The following is a 23348-nucleotide window of genomic DNA, read 5'->3' on the forward strand; positions in this document are numbered from 1 at the left end:
GGCATCTCAGATAAAAGATGGTGTTACCTTCTCAGTTTCCTGAGGTAAATAGTACATAAACTACGAATCAAAGGTACTTTAAACAAAAAGGTAAACAGCGAAATAATCTGTCCAACATGGACTTACAACTCAAGGCCAAAACACGGCCAATTAAACCAAAATGCTAATTAAATTTAAACTAAAATCTGACAAGTTTAAGTGATAACTAATGAGTAAAGTCAAGCTACTAAAGATAAATAGAAAGTGATGACTCGAGTCCCAGCTCATACGTCCCAGCCAAGCAATAACCATCAGCTGTACCTGCTTATTTTCTGCTTCCACGACGGAAACAGTAATTTAAAGACACACAAGTCAACCTATGATCTTAAAATAAATAAACAGAAAAATATGTAAATATCAACAAGATAATTAGATAGAAATATATGTCAATGCACACTGCCACTGTCTCAAAACCATGTATGCACAAGTAGTCTGTTGCCAAGGCTCACAACCCGAGCTTAACCACACCGTGTGGGCTTGCCACGCCAGGTCCAGGACTAACTCCGAACACCATGCCCTGTCAGTCCTATCAACACCAAGGTCCACGGCTCTTCTACATCCCCGTGCCCGGCCTATCCAATTCTCAATCCATCTCGTACCAGCGCCAATACAATAATATGTACAACATACTTACCAACATGATTATAAAATAGCCAAATATGTAACTACCACAATGCCAAGTTCCTTTTAAGTTAATGATCTCAACATGCCAATGCCGGATACAATAAGATAAAATGCCAATCCAATATACAATCATGTCAATAAGTTAATAACAACCAACGAAATAATCAATGATTAACCCACGACCATGAAGGCCCCATACTTCATGTACACGGCCAAAGCCAATCACGTAAGCTCAACAACAATTCCCGTCATATAAGATTGTAACAATGCTAATAACAATTTACTAATACACGTAAACATATAAGAAAACCCCGCAAACAAGTGTTGAGTAGCTAGTCTACCTTTTAGAAAATTCCAATTTAAGCAATCCAAGCAAAGCAACTCAAAAAGCTTCTTCAATAAAACGTCACCTAATTCAAACAATAACACGAAATAATTACTAACTAAATTAAGCTTAAGACGATATTAAGGTGCTTAATTAAAACCAATACCCAAACCCATGTGTGATACGAAAATGATGCAGGAACTGGTTGAAATGAACAGTCTTCGTGTATGTACAGTCAAATGCCCAGAAGAAGCATTATTTGTAGCTGTTCACGTGGTTACTTGTCGCCCAAGGAAGAGGTGTCGAAACTTCTTTCCTAAAAGAAGTCATATCCTAGGAGTATTAATTTTATTATTTCTTAATAGAGGTAGGAATTATTTATTTTCATGTTGTGTTAGAAGTTCTAGTTTCCTAAATTCTAAACTTTTTCGGTTTAGGAAAGTTTACTAGTTCCCTAATCAAAGAATAAGAATAATAAGGCAATTGTGTTAGCTTTAGTCGATTTTAGGTAAGTTTCTAGCTGATTTGATCAGTTTAGGCATGTGTTTAATCTAACTAGGTCGGTTTATTACTTATATATAAGGAGGTCTTTTGTGTCGTTTATTTCAGATTATGATATTGAATTAAGAAAATTGAAGTTGTTGCTTTATTGTGTTTGCAAGTTTAGTAAACCCTAGGTTCGACGCGTTTCGTTCCAAATTGTTATTGTTTGACGCGTTTTCAAGCATTAACCCGAGTTATAATCAATAGGTCTTGATTATAGTTCACCATTGCCTGAGTTATAGGTCTAGCTCAAGCAAATATCCCTTGTTTTCTTTTGTTTCGTCTAAAATACAAAAACACATAAAAATTAAAGATTCGAAATTACTTTCAAACAGTTCATAAATCCGTTCAAATCATAAAAATTTCGTCAATCAGACAGCTTCAGCAACTGTCCAGATTAGTTAATTCCGCTGCAAACTCATGAATTCTATTCTTTAAGTAAAATTCGTATCAATGTCACGGTTAACCAACACCACCACCAATACCGCCACCTTGTCAACCCCCTATTCCGGCGGTCAACGGCAACCCCAACAACACCGTATCACACTCACCAACAGCACCCTTACTCGGCCTCACCCGTGCCCTAACCAAACCCGCGGCTAAATCCTACACCAACACACACACACACACACACACACACACACACACACACACACACACACACACACACACACACACACACACACACACACACACACACACACTTTTGCCATAAAACTCACCTTGGCACACCACCAACAGCACCACCCTTAACCGCCACCACACCAACCACCAGCCGTGTGACCACCACGGTTCATAATTCCCCCAACAACAACCAAATACTCGGGTCCAACAACAACATAAATTGGGTTCAATTACACCATCCACACGATTCAAGCACAACCAACCCTAGGTCCGTCCACCACCAACCCTTGGTCAAACCACCATGGTCAGGTCTCGGTCTCAGTCACGGTCAGGGGTCAAGGCGGGTCAAGGACGGTCAACTATAATACGTAAACAATTGATATTAGGGTTTAGTTACTTATCACAAATAAGATTAGAGCGAGGTGAAACCGTCTTACAATTCCGTCTCACAAGTTGTCTCTCAATTCTAGTATTCTCCCTTTCTCCTTTCTTATTACTTGAGTTGTGTTTTTGTGAAATAAAGGTCTAGGTGGTATATGAGGTAGGTATATATACTAGTCTTAAGGAAGTTTCTAGGTAGTTTCCACTTAATATTAAACTAATAAAATATAAGACCAATCCAACTACCCAATTCACTTATCTTACTCTGCCATTCGGCCCTTTTCCTTTTTTTATTACTCGTATTCTTATTTTACAGTATTATCATAATATAAATTAACTTATCTTATAAAATATAAAATGCCTTATAAAATATAAAATATACTTTTAAAATGTCGTATAAAATACTGGGTATTACAGGCTTCCCTCTTACAAAGAAACTTTGTCCCGAAGTTTACCCAGAACCAACACCACTCATGACAAAAGTGACTCACCGAGGCCATTTAATTGCTCCCATTATCATATAAATTGCTAAATTACGACAGTTTTTTAAATTCCACCCATCTAAAAAGAAAGTTACGTCCCCATAACCACATACATACCTAATGAAAAAGATGAGGGTGTCTCTCGTGCATTGAGGCTTCTGTCTCCCTAGTAGCTTCCTCCACTTCATGCTTAGACCACATCACCTTCACCAAAGCCACTTCACCCTTTCTGATTTTGTGAACTTTAGTGTCTAGTATCTCCTTAGAGACTTCTTCATAAGTCAATTGCTCATCCAGCTCAATGTTTTCAATTTCCAGCACATGTGATGGATCACTAACATACTTGCCCAGCTGTGACACGTGAAACACATTATGGACTCTTGTTAAAGCTTGTGGTCGCGAAAGACGGTACGCTACTTCTCCAACTCTATCTAGAATCTCATATGACCTCTCATATTTATAGCTTAGCTTTCCACGATTCCCAAATCTCATGACACCCTTCATTGGTGACACTTTAAGCAATACCTTATCACAAGAGCAAACTCAATCTCAGATCTTCTCAACTATACATAACTTTTCTAGCGATCTTGTGCAGCTTTCATCTTGTGTCTGATCACTTGTACTTGCTCAATCATCTCTTGGACCATGTCAGGGCCCACGATCCTTCTCATGGCACTATCATTCCAGAAAATCGGATTTCTACATTTTCTTCAATATAGACCCTCAAAAGAAGCTATGCCAATACTGCCATGATAGCTATTATTGTAATACCCCGTATTTTATAATTATATAAATAATATTATATTGTATTTTATACGAATTATGTATGAGACGGAATAATAATAATAATAATAATAATAATAATAATAATAATAATAATAATAATAATAATAATAATAATAATAATAATAATAATAATAATAATAATAATAATAATAATAATAATAATAATGTACGATAGTAGTTAACTCGAGATGGTAGTAATTGTGACGGTTAGTAGAAACTCCCACTCACCTTATATATACTCAACCCTTATCCTAACATAATCCACCAAAATCCACATAAAAGATAAGGGAGAAGAGAGAAAGAAAAGAAAAGAAAAGATTTTCGTCACCCCGCCTCGAATCGTAATGTAATACCGTCTTTTATCTTAATTATTTTATACTATAGACCCGCCTTGACCTTGATCCACCCTAGCCCGTCGTTAACCGCCCAAGTAGCCGCCGTTGACCGCCCTAAATCTGGGTTTGACCGAGTTCTATACATGTTTATAGTTGTTGTTGTGTGACCGTCTTAAGAAGGGTTTTTACCCCTTCTTTCGTGACTGACCGGGAGTGGTGTTGGGTGGAGGTTGTCGTGGGTCGAGTGGAGAGTCGGGTGGTGGTGAGAAGTGGTGGTTTGGGTGGCGGCAAGGTGGTTTAAATCGGGTTCAAAGGGGAGGAGTCGGTTTGTGTAAGAATGTCGAGGTTGTTCGTTGTTGTTGATGTAGTCGTGCTTGTTGTTGTTGTTGCTGGCCATGGTGACTGTCAATCGTGGTCCACCGTGGTGGTGGTGGTGGTGGTGGTGGTGGTGGCCACGGTGGCGGCAGTAGGTGGTGGGTAGCAGGATATATTGACCAAGTGTCGGAACGGGTTTGGGTAGTGTATTAAGACGGGATTTGAATAGCTTTAAGACGGGTTTTATTTAATTAATTAATTCGTATTTAATTTAATTAGTTAATAATTATACGTATTTAATTATCGTATTTAGGTGACGGTTTTATGGAGCGGTATTATTATTATTTGGATTGCTTACGGAGTATGCTAAAAGGTAGGTTTATCCTACTCAGTTTCAATATTGTGTTTATTTGCTAAATGAGTCATTTGTTATCAATTGAATTGAATGAGTCGGTAATTGGCATGTTATATGGTATATCATATTTATTGTGTTGTCTCGTATGTCGGAAGACATGGAGGTTTGATTGGTTACTTGTTATATGGAGACGGAAGGCAGTTGGCAGACCGTCTTCCGCTTGAGTCGCCTCTTGGAGCTTCCCGCTCCAAGAGGTATGTGCACATTAATGGCTTGAGTCACGGAGGGACTCGTGTGGTTGAGACACGACGTCCGGCAGGGGATCCGGTTGACTTCCGGACCCGGTACATCTGGGCGTGTCCCGGTAGCTGTTTGTGGTTGTTGGTATGTCTGGGCGTGTCCCGGTACCAGTGTGGTTGTCGGTATGTCTCGGCGTGTCCCGGTACTGTGGTGGTGGTTTTTTGATAGCGGTCCATTCATGTTATAGTCATGTCGCATACTCACATACTTTGAGTCGTGTCACACTTTATTTATTTATTGAAACCTACGTTTGTGTCTCTCTGTAATTGCCACCTATTTCTGGGGTGGCCTGTGTCGATCCATATGATATTTCCGATCATATGGAGAGCAGGTTAAGTACAGGTTTTATGTAATAACCCAAATATTTCTAATATTTATTTATATTAATTTTAATATAAAAGAAATTCAGTTTAATATTTAGCTTGGCCTCCAAATTCTATTTTGTTTTGGAAAGGGTTAATTCAATTTATAGGTATCTCTTAATAGGGTTAGCTTTTTATACACTGACCCGATCTTTTTATTTAACTTAGCCGTCTTATTTGCGTATGATCATTGTGCAGTTCCCTCAAAACCACACTTTGTTTTTATATTTCTTTCAATCTTTACATGGCAGAGCTTTTATTTATTGTTAGTTGACCATATCACAAATCACAAATATACTTAATCAATTGTTTACCTAATGCTACATGAATCTCTATTGCACCGTCGTCTTCATTAGTGTCAAGCCTTTTTTTTTCGATTCTTAGATCTTGTGCCACGATGATTCTGACCTACCCGTCACTTGTTGTATTATCGTCGCGTATTACGGATCGAAGGTAACATGATTCTACCGATCCTATTATAATTATTATTGTTCAAAGTTATATGATTATGTGTAATTTATACGTGTTATATTTGTTTAAATTATATAAAGTGATGATCCATTATGTTGCTATTATATAATAGTAGTACCTATAATAGTTTCTATTGTTATAAATTTTGGTGAGATGGGTTACAAGTGGGTTAATTGGTACGATTATATATGTTAATTCTAAATTATGATTGTGTGAGGCTAATAGGATGGTACTTTTGGTTGCTAGCTATCGAAAAATCCGTTGTTAACGATATGTGAATTGCATGGGCTGATTAATTCGGGGGTAATTGGGATTTGTGGAATTTCAGAGTACGTAATTGATTTGGTAAGGAGTGACCTTCATTAATGGTTGGCCTTGTGCAGTAGATTTACGATTTTAAGGTTTGAATTCCAACTTATTTTGGTTTGGTTATATTAACTGGGATGCAGTTGTTATTTTGTATTGTATTGTTAATTGTCGAGTCCTTTGTCCTTGACTTGTGGGTGAGTAGCTTAGAGATTCACTCTAAGTGTTGAGCACGGTTCTTTGAACCTTTGACAATATCGATATTGAAATTGAGATGGAAATTGGTTACTGGTATTGGGTTATGAGTTATGGGCCTTTGAGCCAAGTTATGTTTACGGTCCAGTGTGACCATGGTTACTGAGTTATTTGAGTTTGAAATCGATATTTAGAGATGGGTTTTGAGTCGGGTTTGTTAAAATGGAAAAGTCATTATATCGGAAAGTTTCCATTTAAGAAAACTTTCCATTTAAAGAAGTTTTTATTTTTAGTAACTTTCTATTTTGGGAACGGGAATAGTTTAAGTAATTGTTTATCATTTATTTATCTTTCAGAGGACGAATTTGTTGTGGAATATTACTCAGCACCCGACTATTTGACTGTAGTACTGAGGTAGGGGAATACACTGATTGAGTTCTTACGATTATAAAGAGTTGGCATGTTCGGTGATTATATGACATATCTGATTATCTTATTTATCTTGTTGAGCATTATTGTTTCATACATTGCATTTGCATCGGAGTTGGAGTTGGAGGAGATGAGATTATTGCGATTAAGGCCCAGGCGGGTTCTGCAGGACTTGCCCTGGTGTCCTCGGCTTTAGCCGGTATATCGACGACGGTCGATTGATATAGTCTGCCGGGGATCGGTATGGCTGGGCGTTCCGGGGATGTGTGTGATGGAGTTGAGATTGGAGGATCATATCATTGCATTCTTTATTATATCGTATTACCTACTCAACCTCGCGGTTGACCCTGTGTATTCGTGTACGCCTGTGATGATCCATTTACTGGGGAGCATATTGACAGGTTGTTGAGACATATGGAGCTGGCAGGGGAGAGAGCATGGATCATCTGACTTAGAGCTAGCCCACTTTTATTTCAGTTTAGCTATCAGACTTTATTTTCAGTTTTGGGTCATGATCCATTTGAGTTGTAAGCATTTATAACTTTCAATTTAAAGTACTGTTTATTTTTCCTTTGTTATCTACTGCCTCGGGTTTCCGAGATGGTAACACCCTTCTTTATCTGAGGAGTCCTAGTCCAGGCCCTTAAATAAATGGGGGTGTTACAAAGTGGTATCAGAGCGAACGATCCTCAGGCCTAAAAACAAATGAACAAAAATAATGAACATAGGAAGAGTCAAATAAAATGAACCCAGGCTAGTAACTGTTAGGAGCCCCCAGGATTGGAATGAGTTAGGGGCCCTCTCAAACCAAGCCACTTGCCCTTTCAGTCTAACCTGGTAACCCTTGAGTGATGCAGAGAATGGGTAGTAACATAATAAAGGATCAGACCTTGCCTATATTATACTAACAGTTTTGCAGGAGCGGAATGAGGTAAGTAATGATGTGATACATGGTTAAAGATGAGCAATGAAAGAATATGGTTGATATTGGCATGCTGACTTATTTGAATAATTGAGTGAAATTTTAGTGTATGGATGGCATGAGTTGTGAATTATGAATTATATGATGATATGCATGCGGCTTTCTGATCCCTGAACCCTTAGGTAGAGATATAATATAATGATATGTTTAATGAGTTGATCATAGAGGCACCATAAGCTATAGCTACCTAAGAGGTTAGATGTAGGAGGGATATGACCATGATTGACTAGAATGGTTAGTAGAGCCAACCAGGCTATGTTGTTACAGGATGAAGAATCAAGTTAAGTCCTATGTGTAAAGCTAGTAGACCGAAACGGGTGTCGTGTCCGTTGATAATTGTTTTGCTGTTATTCTAAGTGTGTATATACTTCTTGTTGATTGTCTTATTCTTTGCAAGAGTTTACTGTTTTGCTTACTAGGCAAATGTGATCGAATTTTGAGATTTATGATTGTTATTATTTTACTAATTGCCTTAGCAATCCATGTCTAGTGGTATGTGGAATGTGTTGCCCTAAGCCATGAATGTTATATAGTTGTGTGTTGAAAATTTCATGCCAATTTTTACGTCTAATTATATACATTTAATTTAGTTATAAGGTTAGTATTCAATAAGTGACACCTTAGTGATTACTAGGATATATTTTCGTATTTAAATAAGTTGTGATTGTTACGATGAGAAACTAATGCATTGTCTATACATAAATGATTATTGAGTTATTTAGTTGATTTTATTTTCGGTTTCGCAATCTTTACCGTTTTCTAGATGGCAATTACATGTATATGGTGCACCGTGATTTCTATGCCTCAAATGATATGTAACATGTGTTGGAGGAAGAATGGTTGTGTGATAATGTGAAGTAATTTAAAGGAACCAAAATTTTAATAAATTCCAGAATGTTACCTTGTTTGTACAGGCTGCCATTTAAAATGTGTTCTCTATATGATGGTGAAAATTTTATGTGTGATAACATTCTGATTTAGCTTTTCAATGCTTTTAGTTTCATGCTAATATGAATTATATTTTGAGAGAAATAAATATTTTAGTTGACAAAGTGGTCGATTGTTACTTGCACGATTCTGTTTCGACCCATGGTTTTGAAAAAGAAACCATTTAAAACGTGTTTATTGTTTATGCATAATTCCAACTCCACTGTTTAGAATATTCATTCACGTTTTCAAAATGATAAGCCACGTAAAATCTTAACGAGTCGTTATTTAATAGTGATTTTTGCAAGTTGCCCAATTTTCTGTCTAATTGCTGTAAAGTTTTTGTTCCGGCCAACTGAGTTGTAAAATTTGTTATAAATAAATTCCTTAAGCTTTGCAATTGATTCTCTTTCCTATGATTAGTTAATTCATTATATTTCCTAAAAACGATAATAGCTAGCATAAAATAGCTAAGCGGTTATTTAATTATGAATTTTGAAAGTTGTTGCATGATGTTTGATTGTTGAAATTGTAAGTTATGTGAGTTTCATATAAAAGTTTAATCAAATATGAATTATGTGATGTAACCATGTAATACTCTGATATGAATTCTGTAGCATGAACGGTAGGCATATGATATGAGTATGAACCTTGTTATATGATAATATAATCTTATTTGTTTCGGTGAGTTTTATGTAAAGTAGTCTCAATTATACAAACGCTATTACATTGCTTGAATTTTGCCTAATGTCTTTCTCTAAACCTGATTTGCAGAAATATGGATTTTACTTCTATGATATGATTACTGATATGAAATATTTTAATTCGTCAAGTATGAACTATGAGTTAGTTGATTGTCTACATTGATGTAAATGTGTTAATTTGGTGTCAAAGCATCCAAGTATTTGTTACCTTGATTTTGTGTAATGCGTAGCATGAAATTGACAAGTGTGTTTTGTTGCTTGAAAAGTCGGATGCTAGTTGCCAGTATAGAGTAATTAGCTTATCAGATGATTTGTGCCTATTGTTTCAGTAATCTTCTTGAACATTGGATGTGGAATTTTATAATGGGGTTACGGGGACGTAACCCTGTTTTAAGGAGGATAGGATTGTAAAATCTTGATGGTTTACGATCTGGCTAAGTGGTATGTTATGATTGGTGATCGAGAATTGGTGATGAGAATTGACCATGCATGGAGTCTGCTGTTTTAATTTGTTATTATTCGGTCAATGTTGTGGTTCTTTAAGTGCCACATACTTCTGTCGTATGTTCAATTTTGGGGACGAAGTTTCTTAAGGGGAATAGAGTATAAAACTTCGCGTTTAGAGCTTATGTATACGTACTACTTGTGTTTGTCTTATGCTTGTGGATGTTTGGTTATCGTTACGGGGTGGCGAACTTCGGGACAAAGTTCTTTTTAAGGAGGGAAGATTGTAATAACCCAAATATTTCTAATATTTATTTATATTAATTTTAATATAAAAGAAATTCAGTTTAATATTTAGCTTGGCCTCCAAATTCTATTTTGTTTTGGAAAGGGTTAATTCAATTTATAGGTATCTCTTAATAGGGTTAGCTTTTTATACACTGACCCGATCTTTTTATTTAACTTAGCCGTCTTATTTGCGTATGATCATTGTGCAGTTCCCTCAAAACCACACTTTGTTTTTATATTTCTTTCAATCTTTACATGGCAGAGCTTTTATTTATTGTTAGTTGACCATATCACAAATCACAAATATACTTAATCAATTGTTTACCTAATGCTACATGAATCTCTATTGCACCGTCGTCTTCATTAGTGTCAAGCCTTTTTTTTCCGATTCTTAGATCTTGTGCCACGATGATTCTGACCTACCCGTCACTTGTTGTATTATCGTCGCGTATTACGGATCGAAGGTAACATGATTCTACCGATCCTATTATAATTATTATTGTTCAAAGTTATATGATTATGTGTAATTTATACGTGTTATATTTGTTTAAATTATATAAAGTGATGATCCATTATGTTGCTATTATATAATAGTAGTACCTATAATAGTTTCTATTGTTATAAATTTTGGTGAGATGGGTTACAAGTGGGTTCATTGGTACGATTATATATGTTAATTCTAAATTATGATTGTGTGAGGCTAATAGGATGGTACTTTTGGTTGCTAGCTATCGAAAAATTCGTTGTTAACGATATGTGAATTGCATGGGCTGATTAATTCGGGGAGTAATTGGGATTTGTGGAATTTCAGAGTACGTAATTGATTTGGTAAGGAGTGACCTTCATTAATGGTTGGCCTTGTGCAGTAGATTTACGATTTTAAGGTGTGATTTCCAACTTATTTTGGTTTGGTTATATTAACTGGGATGCATTTGTTATTTTGTATTGTATTGTTAATTGTCGAGTCCTTTGTCCTTGACTTGTGGGTGAGTAGCTTAGAGATTCACTCTAAGTGTTGAGCACGGTTCTTTGAACCTTTGACAATATCGATATTGAAATTGAGATGGAAATTGGTTACTGGTATTGGGTTATGAGTTATGGGCCTTTGAGCCAAGTTATGTTTACGGTCCAGTGTGACCATGGTTACTGAGTTATTTGAGTTTGAAATCGATATTTAGAGATGGGTTTTGAGTCGGGTTTGTTAAAATGGAAAAGCTGCTATATCGGGAAAGTTTCCATTTAAGAAAACTTTCCATTTAAAGAAGTTTTTATTTTTAGTAACTTTCTATTTTGGGAACGGGAATAGTTTAAGTAATTGTTTATCATTTATTTATCTTTCAGAGGACGAATTTGTTGTGGAATATTACTCAGCACCCGACTATTTGACTGCAGTTAGGGGTGAACAAAAAGTGGTCCGGACCGGCAAACCGGACCGACCCGGACCGGCCGGTCCGGTCCGGTCCAGACCGGATACATACCGGTCCGGTCTCCGGGTCCCAAAAAATATGGTGACCGGTCTCCGGTCCGGTCCGGTCCGGTCCACATTAAAAAATAAAACTAAATTTGCCTTATAAATTAGTATCGGTCCGGTCCAAACCCGGAAAAAACCGGACCTAAAGGGTTCCGGTCCGGTCCGGTCCGGGTCCCTTTCTAACCGGTCCGGTCCGCGGTCTTGGGATATATGGTTATCCGGTCCGCGGGTTCATCCGGTCCGGTCCGGTCCGGTCCGGTTTTGGACCGGTGAACAGCCCTAACTGCAGTACTGAGGTAGGGGAATACACTGATTGAGTTCTTACGATTATAAAGAGTTGGCATGTTCGGTGATTATATGACATATCTGATTATCTTATTTATCTTGTTGAGCATTATTGTTTCATACATTGCATTTGCATCGGAGTTGGAGTTGGAGGAGATAAGATTATTGCGATTAAGGCCCAGGCGGGTTCTGCAGACTTGCCCTGGTGTCCTCGGCCATTTAGTGGTATATCGACGACGGTCGATTGATATAGTCTGCCGAGGATCGGTATGGCTGGGCGTTCCGAGGATGTGTGTGATGGAGTTGAGATTGGAGGATCATATCATTGCATTCTTTATTATATCGTATTACCTACTCAACCTCGCGGTTGACCCTGTGTATTCGTGTACGCCTGTGATGATCCATTTACTGGGGAGCATATTGACAGGTTGTTGAGACATATGGAGCTGGCAGGGGAGAGAGCATGGATCATCTGACTTAGAGCTAGCCCACTTTTATTTCAGTTTAGCTATCATACTTTATTTTCAGTTTTGGGTCATGATCCATTTGAATTGTAAACATTTATAACTTTCAATTTAAAGTACTGTTTATTTTTCCTTTGTTATCTACTGCCTCGGGTTTCCGAGATGGTAACACCCTTCTTTATTTGAGGAGTCCTAGTCCAGGCCCTTAAATAAATGGGGGTGTTACATTTTACTTGTTGACGTGATCGGGATTTGGGCCGCACCTTGGACTCGGAGTCGAGTAGCATAGCATAGATGACATAGATGGTGGTCGACTTGTAATTTGTATAGCTCACGTTTATTCTTTAGTTTATGTTTGCAAAAACCAAACTTGTCATTTATCTAATAAACTTTCTTAATTGTAATTCTGATTTCACTGCCTCGGGAAACCGAGACGATAACATTTCCTAATTACCTTGGTCGGGTAAGAAGGGGGTGTTACAATTATTGTAAGAGAATTTAATCAAGTCTAACTTCTCCTCCAAAGACCCTCCAAACTCCAAAATACGCGCCCTAAACATGTCCTCTAGCGTCTGGATAGTTCGTTCAGTCTGGCCGTCTGTCGCAGGATGAAATGTTGTACTCATCTTCAGTTTAGTTCCCAAGGACTCTTTCAACTCCATCCAAAACTTAGATATGAACCTCGAATCCCCTTTCTGACACAATATCCTTAGGAATTCCATGCAATTTCAACACATTCCTCCTATAAGCCTTAGCCAACTCAGCTTTACTCTAGGTATCTTTCATAGAAACAAGGTGAGCGGACTTAGTTAATCGATCAACTATTACCTATATCATGTTATTTTCCTTCTGAATTCGAGGTAATCCCACAATAAAATCCATAGATATGCTCTCTCATTTCCACTCAGGCACTTCCAAGGGCTGCAGCTTCCCTTGAGGTGTCTTATGCTCTCCTTTAACCCTCTAGCATGTCAAACACTTGGCTACAAATTCAGCTATTTCTCTTTTCATTCCAGGCCACCAAAATGTTTTCTTCAGGTCTCTGTACAACTTATCTCCTCCAAGATGAACCGAATATGGAGTATTATGAGCTTCAGACAAGATACTCCGCTTCAAACTGTCATCAATGGGAACGCACCAATGGCCCTCAAAGCAGAGGCTAATGTCGGCACCAACCCCAAACCGTGTGGGTTCCCCACTGGAGGAAATGACCCACCATTTCGCCGTCCTCGAATCATACTGTTGCTTCTCCAAAATTTCAAAATATAATTCAGGTTCTACGGTTAAATCACCAGTACTCTCTCCCTTCCTTATCACATGAACTCCCATATTTTCAATCTCATCTCTCAAACTCATGCGAGACAAAGCACTGCATAAGTGATGAATAGACTTCCTACTCAGTGCATCGACCATCACATTTTCCTTTCCCACGTGATACACAATTTCCATGTCATGGTCAATAATTAGCTCTATCCACCTTCTATTCTTCATATTCAACTCCCTCTGAGTGTAAATATACTTCAAACTTTTATGGTCTGAAACACCTTAAATGTCGCGCCATATAGGTAGTGTCTCCATAATTTCAGTGCAAATACTATGGCTCCCAGTTCAAGGTCATGGGTAGGGTAATTCTCCTCATATGGTTTCAACTGGCGTGAGGCATAAGCTATGACTTTCCCATTCTGCATTAAAACACACCCCAACCCATTCTTTGAGACATCAGTATACACCTTAAAATTTTCACTTCCATCGGGTAAGGCTAAGATAGGAGTTGTGGTCAAGCGCTCCTTAAGAGTTTGGAAAGCTATCTCACAACTCTCATCCCACCTAAACCGGTTCTTCTTTCTCATCAAAGTTGTTAAGGCCTTAGTTATTTTTGAGAAATCTTTCACAAAACTCCTATAAACCCAGCTAACCCCAAGAACTCATAATGTTAGCCACATTCTTCGGTCTCACCCAATTAGAGACTGCCTCAACTTTACACAGGTCCACCGACACCCCTTCCTTCGAAATCACATGACCAAGGAAGGCCACCTTCTCCTACCAAAACTCGAACTTACTCAATTTTGCATACGAGTTATTCTCCCGTAAGGTCTGTAAAACTAGCCTCAAATGTTGTTCATGCACCTCTCTAGTTTTCGAATACACCAAGATGTCATCAATGAAAACAATCACAAACTGATCTAGGTAGGCACTAAACACTCTGTTCATTAAATCCATAAACACAGCGGGTGCATTAGTCAACCCAAAAGGCATTACCACAAATTCATAATGGCCATACCTAGTCCTAAAAGATGTCTTAGGAATATCCCCTTCCTTCACTCTCAACTGATGGTACCCCGATCTCAGGTCAATCTTAGAAAACACACCAGCTCCACTCAGTTGATCGAACAGGTCATCTATGTGAGGTAAAGGGTATCTGTTCTTGATGGTCACATTATTTAGCTCCCTATAGTCAACACACAGCCTCATACTTCCATCTTTCTTCTTTACAAATAAGACAGGTGCTCCCCAAGGTGATACACTCGATCTCACATTAGCCTTTCTCTAGCAACTCCTCTAACTGGTTCTTCAACTCCTTCATCTCCTTAGGTGCCATTCTATAGGGTGCTTTCGAAATTGGTCTCGTCCCAGGTTTTAAATCAATACTAAAGTTTATCTCCCTCTTAGGTGGTAACCCAGGAATTTCTTCAGGGAAAACATCAGAAAACTCACAAACCTCTGGTATTTCCTCCCTCTTCAGTTTGGCCACTCTCATGTCTTGAACACGGCATAGGTTTATTTGACATCTCTTTCCCAGGTAAGACTTTAAGATTATAGCATTTATAAATTTAACCTTAGGTTTGATCATAAAACTCCTATAGGACACTCTCACCTTCTTTATATCCCTTCAATGATATCTTCCTTTGGTAACAATCTATAAAAGCTCTATGTTTAATCAACCAATCCATTCCCAGAATAATTTCAAAACCTCCTACAGGAAACTCAGTTAAATCTAATGAAAATACCACCTCACCAATCTTAATTTTAACATCCTTATGCATTTTAGTATATCTTATGGACTCTTCCGAAGGTATCCCCACTTTGTCATTAAAAGAATTGGGTCGTTAAGCTGTAAATACTTAGCATGCTTACTAGCTACAAACAAATGGGTCGCCCCCAAATCAAATAACACAAATGAAGGTTTAAGGTTCACAGGAAAGGTACCCGAACCAAAGTGAGTGTCGTTCTCAGCCTCTCCTTTCTCAACCATGAACAATCTCCCAGCTGACTTCTGACCCGCGCCTTGGACGGTTGTGGCCGAGTGGTTCCCGCATTCTGCCTAGTTGCCATTTCCCGCATTCTGCCTCTTGTTCATACCATTCCTATAATTGTTGCTTCCCTAAAATGTGAATCGATTGAAATTATTGTTCCTGCTATAATTACTTCTCTGATTATTCCATTGCCCAGAATTGGTCCTATAGCTGCATTGAGGAGTCCTGAAACCACCACTTCCGTTGTTATTGTTGTTGTAGTTATATCCTCCTCCCGATCTGAAATGAGCTCTCATGTGCCCGAACTTCTCACAACCAAAGCATTGACGCTTCGGAATGAAGCCTTGGCCGCGGACCCCACTGACCCCACGGCTGAAGCTTCCACCGCCATTATCTCCATATCCTCCTTGTTAAAACCGCCTAAATTAATTATTATTCGACCTCTTGTTTCCATTGGCATTCTCCACATTTTCATTCTTCCTCTTTTCACCCTTCTCCTTCATATCCTTCTTTAGCATCTCAACTAATCCCTCTGCATAACTTGCTCTTTGGTACACGTCATCCATGTTAGTTGGTATTCCATCTGTATACAAACTATCAATTAAACGCAGCAATTTCCGAAACATGTTATAGTCCAAATAATCATCGGGTGTTTGTTGGGATTCCGCAGATATCGGGTATCTACAATATCTCACTTAAAGCCTATTTATATGCGCTCATTATTGTGATTACATGAACCAAACTTTTCCATTTTTTTTCATGTTATTCAAAATATTACCTGGAACTGTTGCTCTAGATGTGAGAGTGTTGACATAATCCCCTCCACTTACGTAAGTAGGTTTAATTTAAAATGGGGCCAAAAAAACTGGCGAGAAGGCTATCATATCAATCAATACTATATATTAAATCCAGAAACCAAGGGACTTCAATGTAATTAAAGAAAGTTATACAAATTAATTATACTATATAGTTTTAAATCGATAGCACCGTGCGATGGACCCGATTTAGGGATCTCAATGCAAATATTATATAGTTTGGGTTAAAATTAGATTATATAGAAGCTTGATAATTTTCCTAAACATGGTCAATTTCCTTAAAATAAAATAATTAAGGGTCCAATAATTAATTAAGATGGTCAACTTCAAGGAGAATAAAAAAAGAAGATACCTGGTAATTTTCCTAAATATTTATAGAACACTAGAAGATGGTGAATTTTCTTAAAAAATAATTAATTAGTATAAACATGCACACTTATGGTATTAATTATTATCATCATAAAATTATATGATAAATTTAAAATCTATACAATTTTATTAAACTTTATAGTTTATTAGATGTATAGTGATGTTAATTATTTAATATACAAAAATATAATAAGTAGGTTATAAATAATTCAAGTTAGATTCCATAATATATAATATTGCATAATTCTTAAGATTTGATTTAATGCATATATATAATATATTTATATAATTATATAATCCTCTTAAAATTGCATAATTCTTTCGATTTGATTTAATGCATATATGTAATATATTAATATAACTATATAATCCTCTTAAAATTGCATGCCTAAGTAGTAAAAGTAATTTCGTCAGTAAAGAAAAGAATTGCAGTAACATTGGATATAGTTATATGATAGTAATCACTCATTTGAATATTAAAAATAACAATATTATCAACGAGATTAGTGAGAGTGGTAGAAACAACAACGACAGTAGTGCAATAATCAGTATTAATGCGGCAATAGTGAAAATAACAATAATTACGGCTGGAGTAGTGAAATTATCAATATTAATGCGGCAGTAGTGACAGTAACAATAATTACGGCGGGAGTAGTGAAAGTAACAATGATTACAGGCAATTAGTGAAATGTTATTACTATTGTTTGATGTGACTCATATTTGAGCACATTTAGTCCCCGAATTAACCTCGTTCCTATGCTTTTTAGCACATATTTGGGTCATTTATTGGCTTTAGTTTCCCATTTTTCATATTCTTTGAGGTTTTGTCTCTTTGGTAGGAAAGGATTGCTAACCTTGCATTTATGAGGCGAAATGGAGCTAAATTGACCACATCTAATGACCAAGCATCAAAGAGAAGACCAACACTAGAGGCCTAAGTAGATAATAAAGTGAAATGAGCAATGATGAAAGGATCCTTGCATCCCCGAAATGATCTTTGCAGATTGTTACGGAGGAAAAGAAGAAAAGCTGTCTGCCCAGAAATCCGAGCAGATCGATCACGATCCGGGCGTCTCCCAACAGCATGATCCGGGCGTCTTGTCCCTAAGACGAGCGGCTTGCAGCACCCTGATCCGAGCGTCTTCCCCTGGATCCGAGCGGATCCTAAGACAGAAGAGCCCGTGCCTTACCTCAAGACAAGCGGATCGTGGCAAGACTAGCACATGGATATGCTCATTTCCTTCGAGAGGAGCATTTTCTCATCTTTTCTTAGGGTCTTAATAGTCATTTAAGCCCTTAGTAACCCTAATCTTTGTACCTAATCTTTAGTATAAATACCTCTTGTACTACCTAGATTAGAAGGATCTCTTAAGAATCTCCTAATCATCTCTTAGTAATATCTTAATCAATCTCTTAATCAAGTTTTAATTCTCTCAAATTAGTCTTAATTTAGTTGTAATACAATTTCTCAATATTAATCACATCTTAATCTTTCCTTAATTTCTATATTGTTCTTCCTTTATTTTGGGTAATTAGAATATTATGTGGGTTTATTTGGAGGATTGACAACCTTCCATCAATCATCAAGTACTTCTATTATTCTTTCCTTTATTATTTGGAATCATCTTCATAGGTATAATTCTCTCTTAACCTTGTTTAATTATTGTTAATCACTTTCATTTATTCATCATGTTTTGCTTTGTTAGTTTGATTGACAACCTTATTAACATGTTGAACTTGATAATGAGTGAGTAGATTCCTTAGTTAGGGTTAATGGGGAATTAGGGGAAACAAACATGGGGAATAATTCATGCTTAATCTAATATGTTTTCATAAGTAAATTGCTTGTTTGTTGTGATTTCAACTTATGCACATGTTATGTTTGATGAAATGCGAGCCTATGAATCCTTGCATATTTTACCCATCACCTATCTCTTCAATAAGGCTTGTAAGCTTATACACTAACTCGAGCCTTATTAGACCATGCATATAGTTGAATAGGAAGGATTAAGTCGACTTGCAGGTATTGTACAATCTAATCGATTTGGCTCCGGGACCCAAACCTTCTTAGGGATTGTAAGCTTATACACCAACTCGATCCGATCACAACAATAAGTGCTTGCTATATAATTGAGAACATGTTTGTATGATCAACTCCCATGAATCCCCTAAGAACCCATGACACCCTAGTGCTTTTAATCAATTGTTTACATCTCATTTTAATTGCCTTGCTTGTTTTCATTACTTTACTTTCATCTTGTTAATTAGTTTAGACCAATTCCATCTCAACCCAAATTGTGACACCCTAAGACACGACCATTTGCAATTGAAAATCCTACATCAATACCCGTCCCTTGGGATCCGACCTTTACTTGCCTCTTTGCTAAGAGTAGTTTGTGAAGTTATAAATATTGTTTTGTTAGGTAGCTTTTGACGACGAGTTTAAACCGACACCAAAAATGGCATCGTTGCCGGGGACGGTGTTAACTTGATTTGATTTTCATTAGTTGTTTTTAGTTGTTTCTTTCTTTACCTTGGGGAAGTCAATTTCCTCAAGGTTGTTCTAATTGTTTTCGAGTTGTTTGATATTTTGCATGACTAGGAGATCACAAGGTAATCCATTACCTATTGATCTTGAAATTGAATGAACCTTAACCAACAATAGAAGAGTTGCTAGAGGTACTTTAAGAGGTATTGGAGAGATTGTGGACATTCAACCAAATAACATTGAGTTTACCAACCCTTTTGCAAGAGAAGGAGAGGACAACCCAATACAAAACCCACCACAAAATCAACCCACAATGCCTAAATTTTCATCACATTCCGTACCAACCGAGGCGAACCTACCACATGGTACTCCAACACCACAATACTTAACCGGTAATTTCATTGCCAAATCCGCATTCATACAACTAGTTGAGAGAAGCCAATTTGGGGGGATGCCTAGTGAGGACCCTCACTCACATATGGAGACTTTTTGTGACTATTGTGATGCGATTTCTCAAACCGGGGTTACTCAAGACCAAATCCGGTGGGTATTATTTCCTTTTTCTTTGATTGGTACCGCAAAGCAATGTTTGAAGAGCCTAGACAAGGCTACCCTTGGTATTGACTCATGAAAGAAGTTAGCACTTGCTTTCTACAAGAAATTCTATCCTCCGGAGAAGACCAATATGTTGAGAGCCCAAATCACCGGGTTCAAGCAAAGGGATGAGGAATCATTGTATGAAGCATGGGAGAGATTTAAGGACACTTGTCGTTCTTGTCCACACCATGGACTTAGCGAGTGGTTCCTTGCGCAACAATTTTGGAAAGGTCTATTTGAAGATTCCCACAATATCCTCAATATGGGATCCAATGGGATGTTTACCGAAGTTGATGACAATCAAACATGGGCCAAAATCGAAGAAATGGTGGTTCATAATTCACAATATAGTAGACCTCGAAAAGCTACTAGAGGAGGAAAGCATGAGGTAGATTCCATCACTCAATTGGGTGCTCAACTAAGTGCTCATATTGACACCATCAATTTAAAGTTTGAGAAGGCCATGGCTAAGCTTGATGAAGCTTCCAAATCACCTAAACAACATGTTAATGCTATGGTGGCATCATCCTCAATTCCAAGTGGAGTATGTGAAAGTTGTGGAACTTTGGGACATGACCAAAGTGAATGTAGGAGAACGAGTGAACAAGTGAATGCTTTCCAAGCATACAAAAGTGACACCCCTTATTCCAACTATTACAATGAGAATACCAAATTCCATCCAAACCTTTCATATAAGAGCCAAAATGTTCAAAACCCTCAACCAACATACAGCCCATCCACCTCCAGTGAGAAATCGCTCAAAGACCCTTTTATAACCAAAGCCAAAGTTATCAAAATCAACCTTCTTACAATCAACAAAATGACTAAGGCTTTGATGTTAAAAAAGTGATCCTCCAAATGCAAAATAATCAACAAGAATTTTTCACCCAAAAGCAAAAAGATAGCCAAGCCAAAGACATCACCATCAACAACATACTAGCCCACACCAAGATGCTAGAAACTCAAATGACTCAATTAGCATCTTCTAACTCTCAAAGACAAAAGGGGCAATTACCACCTCAAAATAATCCCCCCAAGACATGAAACGGTGAATGACATCCATTTGAGGAGTGGTACAATATATGAAGGGCCGAAGAGGCCAATTGATGAAGATGTTGTGAATTCTAGTGACAAGCAAAGAGTTGTGGAGAACTCTAAGGAAGAAGAACCCACCACCAATGAAGTTTCAAAAAAGAAGAGTGAAGAGAAGGCTAAGGAGAAAGAGCCTATTGTGATTAGACTTTTATTCCCAAGTCGTCAAGCTAAGCCTAAGTTTGATGAACAACTTGGAAAGTTCGTGGAGATTGTGAAGAACTTAGAAGTCTCAATCCCACTCACGGAATTGATCAATCATGTTCCGGTCTATGCAAAATACATGAAAGATATTCTTACCAAGAAGAAATCTATCCGGAAGCTAGAGACTATTGCCTTTACCAAAGTGAGTAGTGCTATTCTACAAGGAAGTTCACCTCCAAAGCTCAAAGATCCGGGAAGTTTCTCTATTCCATGCACCATTGGCGACACCACAATCAACAAAGCATTATGTGACCTTGGAGCAAGTGTAAGTGTCATTCCATACTCGGTGTACAAGAGGCTAGGAATGGGAGAACTCAAGTGCACCAATATTACGCTTCAAATGGCGGATCGATAAACAAAGACATCTTTAGGGGTATGGGAGGATGTGCCCGTAAGAATTGGCAAGTTCTTCATCCCGGTAGACTTTGTTATTGTAGACATGGAGGAGGATTCCAACATTCCTATGATTTTAGGAAGACCTTTCTTGCATACCGCGGGAGCGGTGATTGATGTGAAACATGGAGAGCTCACACTTGAAGTGGGAGATGAGACAATCACCTTTAATCTTGACAAGACAATGAGAGCTCCCCGACTACATGAGCCATGTTTCAAGATTGATCACTATAGCCGAGAAAGTGATAGGAAGAATTTGGCATCTCAATGCAAAGATCAAGATATGGGTAAAGAATCACCACCCACATGGAAGAAGAAAGTGGATAATCTTCAAGATGCTCTATCCGGAGAGCAAGAAAATTTCAACAACAATGAGACCTTGAATAGCTCACCACCACTCATGACAAGCAATGAATAAGGCCTCATTGGCCATGACAACAAGAAAGAAGAGTTGCTTTTGTCAACTCATGATACCATTGGGGAGAAAGCTAGTGAAGTTTATGGTCTATGGCTTGACGAATTTGAAGGATTAGTCAATCCCTACATTGGCAATGCTATGACCTTAGACCAAGGCTTTGTTGATCCTTGTCATCACCTTAACATGGGTCACCATCATGAAGAACACAATGTGCAAAGGTCTATTGAAGATCTTTATAATGAAAATGAACAAGCCTTCGACTACTTCTACAAGGTGTTGAGACACATCAACAACACCTTGGCTATGCCCCCTTGACATCTCATTCAAGAAGTGAGAGTTTGGTGGAGTCCTCCCTAAACCACCATTTGTAAATATTCTAACCCTTAACTTGCATTTTACTTCTTGTATTGCATTTTTGTCAATTTTGGATTTGCAATTTCATACTTTGATCAAGATTTTCATTATGAGAGAAAGTGAGGGAGGGATTTTAATGTGTTTTGATGTGTAGTGTTTGATTTAGTGTGGGGATAGCAATTGCCTAGGCAAACCAAGCCTTCATAGTGCACCCACAATGTGGAACCAAGGAATGAAGAAAGAATGATACGGGAAATGAAGATCCCCGCGGGTGGAACTGAACTCGTGGGTGCTGTGCAGGAGAAGATACGAGCGATCCAGGGGGAATCCTCTCGTCCTGGAAGAAATACGAGCATCCTGGCTCTAAGACGCTCATCTTGGGAGAGCTGAAATTGAAAATTTTAGTCTGTTTAAAAATCTGAGCAGATTACACAGAAGACGCCCGTCTCAATCTGAAGCCGCTCGTCTCAGGAGCAATCTGCGCATCCTGGCTGCTTTAAAAGTTGAAGTTCCTTGCTTTTTAAAAATCCGAGCGTCCCCAAGTGAAGACGAGCGTCTCCTACAGAAATCCGCTCGTCTCTTAAAGAATCCGTGCGTCTCAGCACGGGTTAGAAATTCCTGAGCTGACTGTATAAAGATCCGAGCGTCCCATGCCCAAGACGCTCGTCTCCTACTGCTGAATGAATATAACACGGGATTCAAACCCTCCTTCCCCAATTAATTTCTTTCCTATACAAACACAAACACACACCCTTTCTCCCTCAAAACCCTCAATCCCCTCATCAACAAAACACAAATTCATTAACCAAATTCACTAAAATCAAACCCAAACTTCCTCAAATTACAATCAAACTACTACTTTATCAACAAGAAGCAATCAAAACACCAAAATCCTCAAAAATTCAATCGATTTTCTAGGGTTTCAAG

At 37.9% G+C, this 23348-nt stretch overlaps 1 protein-coding gene and 1 non-coding gene across 2 annotated transcripts; both read right to left on the reverse strand.

The window, feature by feature from the left end:
* Window positions 1-3135: 3135 nt before the first annotated feature.
* Window positions 3136-3522, reverse strand: LOC141601677 (uncharacterized). The gene has a single exon (XM_074421971.1). The coding sequence runs from the start codon at window positions 3520-3522 to the stop codon at window positions 3136-3138; it is 387 nt and encodes a 128-aa protein (XP_074278072.1).
* Window positions 3523-20048: 16526 nt separating this feature from the next.
* Window positions 20049-20155, reverse strand: LOC141603759 (small nucleolar RNA R71). Its single transcript, XR_012525615.1, has one exon. It is a non-coding gene; the product is annotated as a small nucleolar RNA R71 (small nucleolar RNA).
* Window positions 20156-23348: the final 3193 nt, after the last annotated feature.

This window comes from Silene latifolia, chromosome 9, assembly GCF_048544455.1.
Source record: "Silene latifolia isolate original U9 population chromosome 9, ASM4854445v1, whole genome shotgun sequence".
NCBI lineage: Eukaryota > Viridiplantae > Streptophyta > Magnoliopsida > Caryophyllales > Caryophyllaceae > Silene > Silene latifolia.